At 36.3% G+C, this 15,863-nt stretch overlaps 1 protein-coding gene across 3 annotated transcripts in view; it reads left to right on the top strand.

The window, feature by feature from the left end:
• TRIP11 (thyroid hormone receptor interactor 11) overlaps positions 1 to 12,143 on the top strand; it is a 71,585-nt gene extending 59,442 nt beyond the window's left edge. For 2 of the 3 annotated variants that reach the window (XM_004055588.5, XM_055361255.2), the window contains exons 17-21: positions 5,485 to 5,566; positions 6,383 to 6,497; positions 6,927 to 7,043; positions 8,804 to 8,948; positions 11,764 to 12,143. In XM_004055588.5, coding sequence (XP_004055636.5) covers positions 5,485 to 5,566; positions 6,383 to 6,497; positions 6,927 to 7,043; positions 8,804 to 8,948; positions 11,764 to 11,984 — 680 coding nt within the window. In that variant the 3' untranslated portion in view covers positions 11,985 to 12,143. Of the gene's footprint in view, positions 1 to 4,423; positions 5,432 to 5,484; positions 5,567 to 6,382; positions 6,498 to 6,926; positions 7,044 to 8,803; positions 8,949 to 11,763 lie in introns of those variants that run through there. The other variant, XM_055361257.2, reaches the window with a different exon arrangement.
• The last annotated feature ends 3,720 nt before the right edge of the window (positions 12,144 to 15,863 follow it).

Here is a 15,863-nt window from a genome sequence, read left to right as displayed (position 1 = left end):
CTGGGCACGGTGGCCCATGCCTGTAATCCCAGCACTTTGGGAGGCTGAGGCAGATGGATCACTTGAGGTCAGGAGTTGGAGACCAGCTTGGCCAACATCGTGAAAGCCTGTCTCTACTAAAAATACAAAAAAATTGGCGAGGTGTGGTGGCACATGCCTGTGATCCCAGCTACTCAGCAGGCTGAGGCGCAAGAATCGCTTGAACCTGGGAGGCAGAGGTTGCAGTGAGCAGAGGGTGTGCCACTGCACTACAGCCTGGGTGACAGAGCGAGACTCTGTCTAAAAAAACAACAACAAAAAAGACAAAACAGATGCTTATAAAGCTTAACCTCAAATTGCAAATAGTATAATATCTTTTAAAAATATATTATTTGGGCCGGGTGCGGTGGTTCACACTCGTAATCCCAGCACTTTGGGAGGCTGAGGTGGGTGGATCACTTGAGGTCAGGAGTTCAAGACCAGCCTGGCCAACATGGAGAAACCCCGTCTCTAGTAAAAATACAAAAATTAGCCAGGCGTGGTGGCAGGCGCTTGTAATCCCAGCTACTCGCGAGACCGAGGCAGGAGAATTGCTTGAACCTGGGAGATGGAGGTTGCAGTGAGCTGGGGCGCCACTGTACTCCAGTCTGGGTGACAGAGTAAGACTCTGTCTCAAAAAAAAAAAAAAAAAAAATATATATATATATATATATATATATAAAATTTGATGTTAAAAGTGATCTTGTATAACTTGAAATTCTGTAATAAAAAAGATCTAATTTCTAGCTTTTGCTTTGATTATATTTAATTAAATGAAGAGGTTAAATTTCCTTATTAGGTTTAATATTGTATCAGATTTAAATTTATTTTTAAGGTATCCAGATGCAGATAAGACACCAGATGCAATTTATTTATTGACATATATATATATGTATGTGAAATCATCTTTCTAACATTTTTTTCTTCCTTCTGTTGACTCCTTGGCCTCAAAGATGACAAACATGCAAAATGGAGGGGGGAAAACCTCACAAAATATTAACATTAAACAGAGTAATATATGTGATACTGATTCAGGCTAGATTGAAATATGAACTTTTTAGTTATTTTAAGAAATTGGATGATAAGTACTAATGCTTTATATAGCACTTTACTATTTAGAAAAGTCACATTTGATCATTCAGTTGATTCTATCAAATTCTTTGAGATAAGCATGTTCATTTTACAAAATAGGCAACAAAGTCTGGCCCTGGTGATAGGACCATGATTCATATCCACTTCTGACTCTCAAGTTCTGTGTTCCTTTTTTTTCTCAGTCAGGTGACTGTTCAGTAAATCTGACTTGGATCTTGCCTACAAGAGCTTACTCATGAAATATCCAAATGACTTTGTAAGCAGTATGATTCATTTTAAGATGTTCTCTGAAGGCAGCATTGTAGTGTACTGTCATTAATTACAAATGAAATGTAAAATTATGATGTGCCGATTTGTTGCAATCAATTACATTTTATGTTCAATTTTTATTTTAAACCAAATGTTGAAGACCATGGCACCATGTCTAGGTGTTCCAGAGAAGAGACTCTGATATGGCAAGTTTTACTATGTCACAGATGTAGAGTAACTCTTTCTCCAAACCAGACTAAATCTCAGTTGCTTTATTGCTGAACTTTTAAAGTTCCCCCCTCCACCTTTTTTTTTTTTTTAACTTCCAAAAAATTATTTTGGCATGTGAGATTATTTCACAGAAATATTTTATTTGGCTTAAAACTCATTTCTGAATAACCATATTTTCCCTGCCCATATAAATACAGTTCTGATTTCAAATTGTGGTTTGAATTAGGGTTCAGTTTTTGTAGAGAAATATTCAGAATTTCTGATGGGAGGAAAATAAGGGTGCTTGAAGAAAAAGAGGCATCTGTAGGGACCTTTGTAGTAGGTGTTTGACTTTCTTTTCCTTTCCAAACCCCTCATAGTTAATACCATCCTTCTAGCACCGTCCCTTAAATTCTGAGTTTTTCCCCCTAGACTCAAATATCAGAGTACATTCTAACTACTGCTTGAGTTTGCAGCAGCCCTTTGCATTCCACATCACATTAGCTCAGGGACAAACTGTATGTTCTGATAGTGAGTTTAGGAAATTTTAACCCTGTCATTTTCGCCTTAAGGATGTTTTGACTCTACCTTTCTGAATACAGAGACTTTAATAAAAACCATACCAATCTTAGTAAGTTTTCATCAAGAAAGTATTTTTGATTTGGACTTCTACACAGTTTGATTTCTTGATCAGTTTTTCATAGAGCAAAGTTAAAATTTTCTACTTTATTTTACTAAAATTTTTATCAGGCTCAGCTCTGCTTTGTGAATTTTACTCTGAAGATGTCTGTCATTTCACTTTCTCTCTCTCTCTCTCTTTTTTTTTTTTTTTTTGGAGACAGGGTCTCACACTGTTGTCCAGGCCAGAGTGCAGTGGCACAATCTGAGGTCACTGCAATATCTGCCTCCTGGGCTCAGGCGATCCTCCCGCCTCAGCCTCCTAAGTAGCTGGAATTACAGGTTCATGCCGCCACACCCGGCTAATTTTTGTATTTCTTGTAGAGACAGGGTTCTGCTATGTTGCCCAGGCTGGTCTCAAACTCCTGAGCTCAAGCAATATGCTTACCTCGGCCTCGCAAAGCACTGGGATTACAAGCGTGAGCCACTGCGCCCAGCCTCTCTTTTTAAAATAAGAGATAGTATAGAGTAGTGTTATATCCTGGTTATGTTCTAAAAGCAGTACTGTCCAGTAGGAATATACTGTGAGCCACGTGTAATTTTAAATTTTTTAGTGGCCATGTTAAAACAGTAAAAAGCTATAGGTGAAATTGTTTGATAATATGTTTTATATAGGGACAGGCACAGTGGCTCACACTTGTAATCCCAACATTTTGGAAGGCTATGGCAGGAGAATTACTTGAACGCAGGAGTTTGAGATCAGCCCAGGCAACATCGTGAGACCCCATCTCTACAAAAAATTAGAAATTAGCTGGTTGTGGTGGTGCACACTGGTAATCTCAACTATTTCCTGAGGCTGAGGCAGGAGGATGGCTTGACCCCAGGAGTTTGAGGCTGCAGTGAGCTGTGATCATGTCACAGCCTGGGCAACAGAGCGAGACCCTGTCTCAAATATATATACACACATATATATTTTATATATAACCCAGTATAACCAAATTATTATATAGACATGTAATCAATATACAAATTATTAATTTTAGAGGAAAGTAGGTAGGAGAAGGGAAATCTCAGAGAAAGGGAAGGTGGGGGTTGGAGGTAGGTTAGCTAAGCTTGACCTGTGTTTCTCTGCTATCTTTCTGTAGCCTTGGGGAGGAATGGAGGAGGAAGGAGGAGAAGACCATGCCCATCTTTACTCTGTCTCCTACTTTAGTTTGTGAGTGGGACGCTTAAGTCAAAACAGTGACGAGAGATTAACTTATTTGCTGAGTTCTATTTACATTCAGAATATAGTGCTAGAAAAGGCCCAGATAACACCATGTGCTAGTAGTATACATGTGCACATTAGGAATCTAAAGTGTCTTTTACTGACTCAGACTTTAATAATAGTCCTGTCCACCCCCACCTTTTCGCCCTCTCTCTCCCCTTCTCTCTCTCCTTCTCTCGTCCAAGTTTAAATTCCTTACTGGAAAGACAGGAAAGGAAAAGTTTGTAGTAGATTTTCCAAATACAAACCTTGCTTTTATAATATGGTTATGGCAACCATCTCTATTTTGGTAAAATTGGCCTATTATATGAATGACATTTTGCAAGTTAGATTTTTGCAATTTAGGAAAACCACAAGCCATCGTAAACAGTTAAACGAGACATTTTATATATGAATTTAGTACCATAAATCGGAATTTTGGGCATTGTGCAGAAGCATTGTTCAGAGCAGAATGAAAACATAAAGCAAACAGACCTGGCCTAATCTGTAAGGCTCAAAGGAAAATTCTTTAAGAAAGTGAGTTGGAAACAGAGACATGAAAGGTGAATAGGAGTTAATAGGCAGTCCTGATGGAAAAGAGCTTTCCAGGCAGGAAAAAAAAAAGAAAAGAATGACAAAACATTTGCAGAATTCTTACAGTGGGAATTTAGAGTCTAGAAATATACCATACATTTATGGTCAATTGATTTCCAACAAGGTTGCCAAAAGAATAGTTTCTTCACCATATAATGCTGGAACAAGTGGATATCCATGTGCAAAAGAATGAAGTTGGACCCCTACCTCACACCATGCACAAAAATTAACTCAAAATGGGTAGTAGAACTAAATTTTAGAATTAAAACTATAAAACGCTTAAAACATAGGTGTTGGGTTAGGTATAGTTTCTTAGATATGAAACCAAAAGCACAAGCAACAGAAGAAAAAGTACATTGGACTTCATAAAAATTGAAAACTTTTGTGTTTCAAAAGATATCATCAAGAAAGTGAGATGACAACTCACAGAATGGGGAAAACATGTTTGTAAATCATATCTGATAACGGAACTTGTATCCAGCTACTACTAGGAAAATGCAGCATAATTCAAAGGAAAAGGTTTGTGGCAGAGTCTAGCATTTGGATGTGAATGTTTCTAGATAGAGCTCTCCTCTTTATTTCTTTCAGAACAAAAACTTATAATCTAGCTTAAAATTACTGAGCATCTCTTTCAGCTCAAACTATTTGTTTCTGGCATAACAGAACAGGTGTAAACTCCATGTTTGACTGAGAGTTCCTTAGTCCAGAAATCCTTGCCCTGTGGCATGGCTGAATTTAGGAACAGGGTATCTCCTGTTGTAATTCTAGACTTTGCCTTTAATACTGCTTAAATTCCAACTATTCCACCAAGATTTTATGGATTTTGCTTCCTTTTTAAATAATAATTTAAAAATAAAACAGTCCAGGCATCCTTCTAAGTCAGTCATAAGCTATAGTATCTTGATTTGTATATTAGAGCCGATTACCTGAATTATATTTTGCAATTTCCTTACCCCCATAATAGTTTGTCCTATCCACTGCATCCTGAGCCATGGTCTTAGTTGTGTTAGATACACTTCTTAGTCAGCTCACCAAAAGCAGAGTCTGGCCAGGAAAATAGAAAAAGGAAAATATTAAAGTCCTTTCCACTTCCTCCTGTTAATAAGAGTGGCTCTGGAAATGTTTCATGCAAGGAGGCAGTGATGAAAATCTCTTCTTTGCTATTAAGTTTTTAAAGAGGATGAAAACGTTTCTTGGTTTTTCAGTATTGTATTACAGAGTTGATTACTTTCTTGGGAGTAAACCATGTGAATTAATGCACTCTGGCTTTTAGAGGATTTCTATATGAGAGCCTAGTTCCCTGGACCAAAGAAGAGATAGAAGTTATTGAATATTCCCAATTAGAATAAGTGTATATATTCAGAGGTTATAATAAAGATCTCATAAATTTCATTATATAGTCATCCAGACTATTTTAATCAGTTAATGGCTATCTTTATTCACATATTTTACAACAGATGAGCTCCAACAAGAAATGCTGGATGATGTACAAAAGAAATTGATGAACTTAGCAAACAGCTCAGAAGGAAAAGTAGACAAGTATGCTTTTTGCTTTTAATGTTTGTATATTTTGTGGAAATCACTTTTATGGTTAAAAAAACTTCTAAATGTAGATGTTTATATGTGATTAAATTTTTCAAAAGCCTTTTTTCCCCTTACTCTTAGTGAGGAAGGATGCAGCTTTAATGAGGAGTCAGCAGAATCACTTACCTTCTTTTATTTTTAATGTAGATTTTTTTCCAGCTCATTCTTTTTCTTAAAACCATATAGAAGAGCTAAAATATCACCTCAGTAAGAAGTACTTAGAAAATAAAAAAATTATTTTTACCATTCTTTTTTGCTTCTTTTACTGTCCTTAAATGAACATAATCTTGCTCAAATGTATTAGATCTGAAACCTCAGTATATATGCAACAGTAGCTCATTTAATATTTTTTAAATGTATATATTATTAGTAAATTTTTAATACATTTGGATGGGGAAATATAAGCATAACATTAAACACAACAGTCATCGCCATTTAAGTTTCTGCTTCAGGTGAACATTAGCCCAGTCAGGAGCTTGGAATTACTAAGGAGGCGCCGCCTCGGTCAGTAACTGGGTTGAATAAAGTGGGTGGCTAGTAAGTGAGATTTTAAAAGGTATACATTTTGGGATGTTTGAAATATTCTTTTTTATTTTATTTTTTTTGAAATATTAGACTTGTCAAGATTTTTTAAAGACACTTTAAAATATTTTGTTTAGACTTTTTTTATAAGTATTTAATTGTTTAATATAATTAAATATTTCTATGCTTAGTGTTTGAGTGTACTTAATGTTGAGTTCACTTGAGCTGTTTCTGCCTTTATTTTCATAGAGTCCTAATGAGAAACCTCTTCATCGGTCATTTCCACACACCGAAAAATCAGCGTCATGAAGTGTTACGGTTAATGGGGAGCATCCTGGGCGTCAGAAGGGAGGAGATGGAGCAGGTGACTGGACGATGAAAGCCATCTGAACACATTCATAATCCACATAGTGGCTTTGTAGACAATTACTTCCTTTTACTGTATGTAACTTTTACTGAGTGTAATTTTCTCAGTGTGGAAATGGAATTACTTCATACAACATTGAAGAGGCAGATTTGTTCAATATGTATGATATTAGTTTAAATGTTTTGTAACTTACAAACTACTCATATCAGGATGCTGAAATGTTGAAATATCCCCAAACTTTCATTTGAGATGGTGCTTGGGATGGCATTTTATTGTATTTGTAGACTCTATCAGTAGGAAACATTTACTAGGACTTGAACTTGAAAAGCATGCTTTACAACTATCAGAAATTATATAAAAGTGGTCCTTGTTTCTTTTTTTTTTCTTGTACTGATAATATTTGTCTGTTTTAAAATAATCTTTCAGTTGTTTCATGACGATCAGGGCGGTGTTACCAGGTGGATGACTGGGTGGCTTGGAGGAGGATCAAAAAGTGTTCCCAACACACCTTTGAGACCAAATCAGCAATCTGTGGTTAATAGTGTAAGAAACAATTTTATTCTTGCTTAAGGTGAATAGTAAAATGACTGTATATTACATTCATTTGCAAAGAATCAGATTTTTTTTTAAATTATTTTATACAACCCTTTTATTTTGAAGTTGCAGAAACTGAGTTCCAGAGAGGTGATTAAGCTTAAGGATAACAAGCCAGTTTTCATAATTTTATTGCATATAGGTTTTATTTTAACTCTATATGGTGCTTTTATTTTTCAAAATATTAACTTTTCCTTTGTACTTGATCATGCTGCCATAGGCAGTCTTGCTACTAAATTATAGTGGCAAGATAGAGGATTTATTTTATTCGTCTATGTATGTTCCAAATCGTTGAGCCAGTGAATACTTACTGAGTACCTGCTGTGAACTAGACTGTTCTAAGCATTGAGGATGCAGCTGCAAACTGGATAGAAACGGCGCCTGCCCTCATAAAACTTAGATTCTCGAAGGAGGAAGCGGTTAATAAACATGAAAACACAGTGCCTGGTATGTTGTAGGCTCTAGATGAATATTAATTGAATTGAGTAGTATTATCAGTTAGAATGTGGAGTTTCTTTCTCTTAGCTTTTGTTTTGTTTTGTTTTTTGAGACAGAGTCTCGCTCTGTCGCCCAGGCTGGAGTGCAGTGGTGCGATCTTGGCTCACTGCAGCCTCAGCCTCCTGGGTTCAGGCAGTTCTCCTGCCTCAGTCTCCCGAGTAGCTGGGATAACAGGTGCCCACCACCACCACGCCCAGCTAGTTTTTATTTTTTTAGTGGAGACTGGGTTTCACCATGTTGGCCAGGCTGGTCTTGAACTCCTGACCTCGTGATCCGCCCGCCTCAGCCTCCCAAAGCACTGGGGTTACAGGCATGAGCCACTGTGCGCAGCCTCTCTTAGTTTTTTAATAAAGAGGACACGAAGGATAGGTGATTTACCCAGAGCTGGTTAAAGATAAAACCCTATTTTACTAGGCTGGCATAAAATTTAATTTAAAGGAAAGGTCTACACTACATTATTTTAATCTGACAATGTTATTGGTGATCTTTTGTTATTATATTCATTGGTTAGACCTGACTAGAAAATTATGTCTAATGTGTGTTTTCCTTTCATATAATTTTTTATGTTTGTGTTAATAGTTATTAAAATGATCAGATTCATTAAGTGCTATTCATTGATGGCAAGAAAAATAAGTATTATCAGTTGGCTAATTCTGACCATGAGGTGTTAGAAGTGAGTGTTACCATCAGACTGTTGATTAAATTGTTAAATTTTTGTAATGATGATCATCTATCTAAAGTGCTAGTATTTTAGGCCAGGTGTGGTGGCTCACACCTGTAATCCCCGCACTTTGGGAGGCCGAGGTGGGCGGATCACAGGGTCAGGAGTTCGAGACCAGCCTAACCAACATGGTGAAACTCCGTCTCTGCTAAAAATGCAAAAATTAGCCGGGCATGGTGGCGTGCACCTGTAATCCTAGCTACTTAGGTGGCTGAGACAGGAGAATCACTTGAACCTGGGAGGCGGAGGTTGCAGTGAGCCGAGATAGTGCCATTGCACTTCAGCCTGGGCGACAGAGCAAGACACCATCTCAAAAAAAAAAAAAAAAAAGTGCCAGTATTTTCAATTGTTCATAAAGCTGATTTGTAAAAATTATTCAAGTGGCATGATTAATTTTTAATATTTAATTAGAAAAGCTGGTACATTTCCTTAGTTGTAGTGAATATAACTTAATTATCTAGCCTAATATAACCAAAATATTTTTTCTTAGTCTTTTTCAGAACTTTTTGTTAAATTTCTAGAAACAGAATCTCATCCATCCGTTCCACCACCAAAGCTTTCTGTTCATGATATGAAACCTCTGGATTCACCAGGAAGAAGAAAAAGAGATACAAATGCACCAGAAAGTTTTAAAGGTAAAACTAGAGATTTAATTTTTCTATAATTTAAAAATTGAATGTTTAATGTATGATTATGTTTCACAGTGATATTAACTAAATTTTTAGTGTTTTTGAAAATGTGTAATCAGGACTTCCAGAATTCCAATAAGGCATCAGGCTTTTGCTTCATATATTCTTGTAGCAATCTGATATTTAATTGACTTAGATTAATTTAAATGGTAAGAAATATCTTCCCTTTGTATATCAGAATAATTCTTCTCTGTCTGCCTAACCAGCTATGAATTATTCCTCTGGAAGTGATGGGGAACTGGTTACATCTTTCTTGGCCACCTGCTTTCGTTTCTCACTAATGGTGGTTCTTGCTAATCCGAGTTAGATGTGTAGTTTATAGTTTGAGAAGGGTTTTTCTCCTTTGAAAATTTAAGTGCTACACTCAGTAACCAAACATTGGCATGTTAATATATATAAGCGCAGTTTAACAAACTGACTTGAGACTCCAAGAATGTAGAAAGCACTCTTTTATGTTGAAAGATCTGCCTAGAGCGGACGGTTGGTGGTGGTTAACGTGTACATATTTTTCTGTCTCACTAAATTGTAAGGGTTTTATTTATGTTCATTATCATATATACTGGCATGCAAGAAAATTTATCAATTGAAATTGGATTATAATCTGTTGGACTATAAACAAATTCTTTATTGGAAGAGCTCTTTTCTGAAGTCTTCATATTTTAATAGACTAATATGTTTACTAATTGGACTGTAAAGGTATATGTTATTATATACTCATTTATATCACACATCAGATGCTTAAATTTGGATAAAATAATAAAGAATTTATATTCCGAAATTTTTAAAACTTCTGTTGTTTAGACAAATATTTCTATTTTTCTGGACTTATATAGGAAGGGAAAGTAGTAAAATTTATCGGTCCTTTAGGTAGTAAGTAGTTTTGCCTGCTAAATTTAGTGAAAAGTCATAACTTTATCTAAGAGGTGTAGGCTATACTGAAAACAGTTTTTCTTTTACACTAGGTTGTAGCATCTTGAAACAGATTCCCAAATTCATTATGGCAGGCTCTTTCCCTTCCTCTCTTCCCTTCCCCTTCTTTTCCCACCCTTCCTTTCCCTTTTCTTCCCTTCTCCTTCTTTATTCTCCCTCCCTCTCCCTCCTTTCCCCTTCTTTTCTCTCACTTTTCTTCCTCTTTCCTACCTTTCCCCTTTCTTGTATCAAGTCCAGTGCCCAGCCTGATTTGTATTGATAGGATACAAAAGCTGGTGATGGCTTGGGTTGATATAGGCTTTGCATGAACAAAGCAAGCTTAATCTTTAATCTTGAATTTGGAAGTGTGTCAGAGCTCACTAGGTAACACCAGAAGCTTGCCCAGAGTTCGGAAAGTTGTCATTCATAGGAAAGTACGGCTTGGGAGCCCTAAGAGTGCTCAATGATAAGCAGATTTGACAAATTTGTCTTAGTGCTTTCTTTGCTTTAGGAGGTCTTTTTTATTTGAGTTTCCCGTTGCTGAAGTAGGCACCTTCAAAGGATTGCTTGTCTCTTACCACTGAAGTTGTCAGAGGTCTTGGGCATTAAAGCAGAATCTGTCCACTAAGACATTAGGAATTTACCTATTCCAATAAAAAGGAATTGTATTAGCCCAACTTCATAGAAAAATAATCTAATCAAGATTGTTTTCAAACCTATGACTGCCTAAAAGATGATCAGGTAAGGTATGTATATATTGTTTTTTCTTCTGGCAAATATTAATTCAACTGTTATCATTGTAATATGGGTTTGTTTTTCTTTATTGTAATTATTTGGGGAGAACGTAACTCCTTAAGCCTTTCATTATTCAGATGGGTAAGTAAAGAGTTTGCCTTGCAACATAGATGACACCATTTAAAAAGCTGTTGTTATGGTAAATGAAGTTCATCAGTTACATAACTGGTATTTAAGTATAAAACAAGAGTTTTAATGTGTTTAATAAGGTATTAGATAAGCATACAAATATTCTTCTCTTGCCTTTTCTTTCCCTATTCGTTCCTCTTATTCGTTATCCTCTTTCATCCTCCTGTATTTCATAGACCTTGCTTGTGGGATCCAGAACCCAGCAGCATATGAATTAAATTTACTTGGGGGCCAAATCTGGGAACTTAAAACACATGTATAGCATTGTTTTTTTATCAGAAAATGTTTTGAATTACCAAGAGTGAACATTAGTCAGATTTTAGCCATACAAATTAGTATTTGTGTTTAGGAATTGAGGCCTGTTTGTGCTTTCATTTTTTTTTTAATTTTAATTTTTTGTTTTTGAGATGGAGCTTTGCTCTTGTCACCCAGGCTGGAGTGCAGTGGTGCGATCTCCAGTCACTGCAACCTCCGCCTCCTAGGTTCAAGTGATTCTCCAGCCTCAGCCTCCCAAGTAGCTGGGATTACAAGCGCCCACCACCATGCCCAGCTAATTTTTTATTTTGTGTTTTTAGTAGAGATGGTGTTTCACCATGTTGGCCAGGCTGGTCTCAAACTCCTGACCTCAGGTGATCCGCCCACCTCGGCCTCCCAGAGTGCTGGGGTTACAGGCATGAGCCACCACGCCTGGCTGCGTTTTCATTTTGAATAAAGAACAGTCCAAAAAGATGTGCTGGATGCCAGTGTTATTACCGTCAAGGGAGAATTTTTAAGTTGATAAGTGATACATTGATTATTTTTATTTATCTATGCTAATCAATTTAACAATATTACACAGATAACTTTATGCTATTACTTACATTCAGAGTTATTTCATTTTGACTTCTTTGTGAAAGATAGGAGACTAAATCCATATTTTATTCTTTAGATACAGCAGAATCCAGGTCTGGTAGAAGAACAGATGTAAATCCGTTTTTGGCTCCTCGCTCGGCAGCTGTACCTCTTATTAACCCAGCTGGACTTGGACCTGGTGGGCCCGGGCATCTTCTTCTGAAACCCATCTCAGATGTTTTGCCCACATTTACACCTTTGCCAGCGTTACCTGACAACAGTGCTGGGGTTGTGCTGAAAGACCTTTTAAAGCAATAGATGATTCTCAAGCCAGAGACAATCTAGCACTTTAAAGAAACCATGAACTCTATATGTATGTACTTTATCACAAAGTGGCCTTTGGGGAGAAAGTCATGTATTTGTTCGCAATTATGCTTTCTCTGAATTTAATAAAAATATTCCTAATGCTTTTAGAAACTGCAGGTGTCAGGAGCAAGTGTTTGCTATATAATCTGCTTTATTCCTTCTGATTTTACCTAATTTAAGCTAGGAACATTTAATTTATCTTTTACCTTAATTTACAAAAAGACAGACAAAAATACTAGTAGCTATATGGCAGTTTTTTATTTCCTTTTGTGATTTCCAAGCTCATTTAAGCTAGAGATTGTGGTTTATCAAGAGAGTTTTTTTTTTTTTAAACGAAGAATAAAAAAATACTAGTAGTGGCTTCTCTGCATAGTGCGGAAAGTTGATTTGAAGCATATATTGATCATCTTTAGAGGACCTTGTGGAGACAGGCCAACAAGATTGTTGCTGGAAGGTCATAGGTTCCCTGAGGTGAAGTATGTATTTGGTCCTGTGCAATATTATCATGTGTATAGATTCTTTTTTTGTTTGTTTTAAATAGAGATGGGGTCTCACTGTGTTGCCAGGCTGGCCTCAAACTCCTGGGCTCAAGTGATCCTCCCACCTCAGCCTCCCAAAGTGCTGGGATTAAGGTATGAGCCACTGCGCCTGGCCCTGTGTGTAGATTCATGTGACTACCACCACAGGCAAGACACAGAAGACTTCCATTACAAGCATCCCCCCGTGTTGCCCTCTCATAATCATTGCCACCTCTCTCCCTGGCCCTCTCCTTAATCCCTGACAACCACTTACTGTTCTCCATCTCAGTCATTTTGTTATTTTGAGAATGTTATATAAATGGAATCAATATATACCCTCTTGAGACTGGCTTTTTTTCACTCAGCATAATTCCCTTGAGATCCATCCAAGGCTTTGGATGTATCACTAGTTTGTTCCTTTTTATTGTTGAGCATATAGTGCAGATATATCACTTAGTTTTAACAGCTAAGGTATCTATTTAAAGATATCATCTTAAAACTAAATGTTACACAAATTCATGCAACTTTCATATAAGCATTAAACCATACAGCTGCATCTACGTAAGTATAATTAGCAAAATCACTGAACATGCCACTTCCTGCCTCCGTCTGCGGTGTTGACATATGAGGTACAGCAATCCGAGAGTCAACTGTTCTCATCACGGTGGCCACTGAGGGCAGTGAAATCACTTTGATAGCACCAGTACCCAGATGTTTGAAACTTAAGAAAGTATTTCTTTAATTTTTCTTTTTTATTATACTTTAAGTTTTAGGGTACATGTGCACATTGTGCAGGTTAGTTACATATGTATACATGTGCCATGCTGGTGGTATATCTCCCAATGCTATCCCTCCCCCCTCCCCCCACCCCACAACAGTCCCCAGAGTGTGATATTCCCCTTCCTGTGTCCATGTGATCTCATTGTTCAATTCCCACCTATGAGTGAGAATATGCGGTGTTTGGTTGTTTGTTCTTGCGATAGTTTACTGAGAATGATGGTTTCCAATTTCATCCATGTCCCTACAAAGGACATGAACTCATCATTTTTCTTTAATTTTTCATAAACACATCATAAAAAAAAAATCCCGACTTGAAACTTAACTGTATCTGGATGTTCATATTTTTATTAGTTGTTGTACATTTAAAAAGATATTTCTTGCAAATTTTGTAAATTTCTATATGCTTTTAAAATAGAAACATTTGTATAACAAGGAAGGATGAAAATAAAACAAATTCAAATATGTGAATAGTCCTGGCTGAAGCCAGAACTAAATTTGGTTATTTGCAAGTTTTACTGTGATTAACTGTACTTTCTAATGTATTTGGAAGACTGGAAGTCTTAATTCCATGTTGATGGGTGAAACTTGTTTTTCTGAAAAATGAAGTAACTGAAAATGCTGCTTCAGAATGTCTTGTATCTCCTTAGATAACTAATTTATATTGCCATTCTTTATTTACTATACTTTAAAGGAAGTTGTCATACAAGTTCTATATTAGAACTGTCAAACTGCCTCTTGGGTTTTGCCTATTATTATTTCTCTGTGAGTTGTTATTCCTTGGTTTTTATATGCTCCTAACAAAGATACTTTCACTGACTATCCTACATTATTTGCTGCTTGCCATTGAAATTTCATTTCAGTGTGGAGAAATGAAATACTAGTTTCTAAGTTAAAAAAAAAAAAGACACATGGTCCTTTATTTTTAAGAAATAGAATATGTAAAAAGTTTTCTCTTAATTTGAAAAAGAGATGCATGGTTGGTATTTAAGTAGTATGTCATCATATTTGAAATGCCTTTTGTGACATTTTTGAGTATTTCCTTCTCTGACCAAAACAACTTGTCCGCCTCTCATCCCATGGTTTAACGTAAGTTTAAAAGCTGTTGTGGGTGGATTGCATAGCTAAACATCACAGAGCATGATATTAAATGGCTGCTATTTAAATAAATATGTGACCGTGTCCTAAAGCTATAATACTGGCCGGGCACAGTGGCTCACGCCTGTAATCCCAGAACTTTGGGAGGGTGAGGCGGGTGGATCACTTGAGGTCAGGAGTTCAAGACCAGCCTGGCCAACATGGTGAAACCCCATCTCTACTAAAAATACAAAAATTAGCTGGGCATGGTGGCAGGCGCCTATAATCCCAGCTACTCAGGAGGCTGAGGCAGGAGAATTGCGTGACCCCGGGAAGTGGAGGTTGCAGTTAGCAACCACTCCACTGCACTCCAGCCTGAGCGACAGAGCTAGACTCCATCTCAAAAAAAAAAAAAAAAAAAAAAAAAAAAATAGCTATAGTACCTAATGTTTTCATTGTGTCATTGAAACTATAGCTGACTGGTATGTATACTAAGTGTTCGTTGATCTAAACCAGATATAAGTCATTGACTTTTCTGAAACTTAGTTGTGTCAGAGATGAACCACCTGCTCACTGAACCGTCTTAGTAACCAGACAGTGATGAAGCATATAATTCTAATGTTGGCAATAGGACATTGCTAACAGTGCGTTTAACTGCAATATTTTAACTACAGTAATTTTTCTGTTTATTTCTCTATCCACTCAGTAGAATTTGTGGTTGAATTCCACCTTTGCTGCCATAGTTTTTTACCACATTCCTAATGGTTTTCAACCTCTATACTGTAGTAGAAAATTCATCTAACTACTGAATCTAATTTTAGCATAATACTGGATCAAATTGCTTGAATTTTCATTCCTGTCATTTTTGATTTTTAAAAAATGAAACAAAACTAAACAACAAAACCCTAGGAAAAAAAGGAATGGCTTCTTTCCAACTAGTCAATTAAAACGTCCAGTATCTCCCCAAATAAAGCCTTAGGTTTCTTTTAACCTCTTAATGGTTAACTGAAAAGAGTACAGAAACTATCAAAATACTTATCCAATCAATGGGGGGAAAAGCTATGTCTTCAGGGACAGTAGAGTGATGAGAATTTTTTAGAAAACACTGTTATCCATCAAACTTAAAAGCATTTGGACCTGATTTTTAAAGATAATGAAGTTTTCCACATATCGAAGTATTCAAGACATCTTCCATCCACAAAAATTTATCTTTAAGTTTTGTAAATATCTAAGTATAGATGATATTTATTTTATATATTCCTATGGAAAAAATGCTACTTTAATGTTCTGACATTTGTGATTATTTGCCAGTCTTTACTTTTTAACTTATTAAAAAGTTAAATACTTATTAAGGTTTCTCTATGTAAAACAATTTAAATTGTCTTTTGATTTTTAGGGAAATATCTAAACGTGGGAAATTTCCAACGCAACCTTAATATTAGGTTGTGTTATTTATAGA

This window comes from Gorilla gorilla, chromosome 15 (assembly GCF_029281585.2).
Source record: "Gorilla gorilla gorilla isolate KB3781 chromosome 15, NHGRI_mGorGor1-v2.1_pri, whole genome shotgun sequence".
Classification (NCBI taxonomy): domain Eukaryota; kingdom Metazoa; phylum Chordata; class Mammalia; order Primates; family Hominidae; genus Gorilla; species Gorilla gorilla.
Note: the sequence above shows the minus strand (reverse complement) of the source record. Positions and strands in the feature narration are given on the sequence as shown.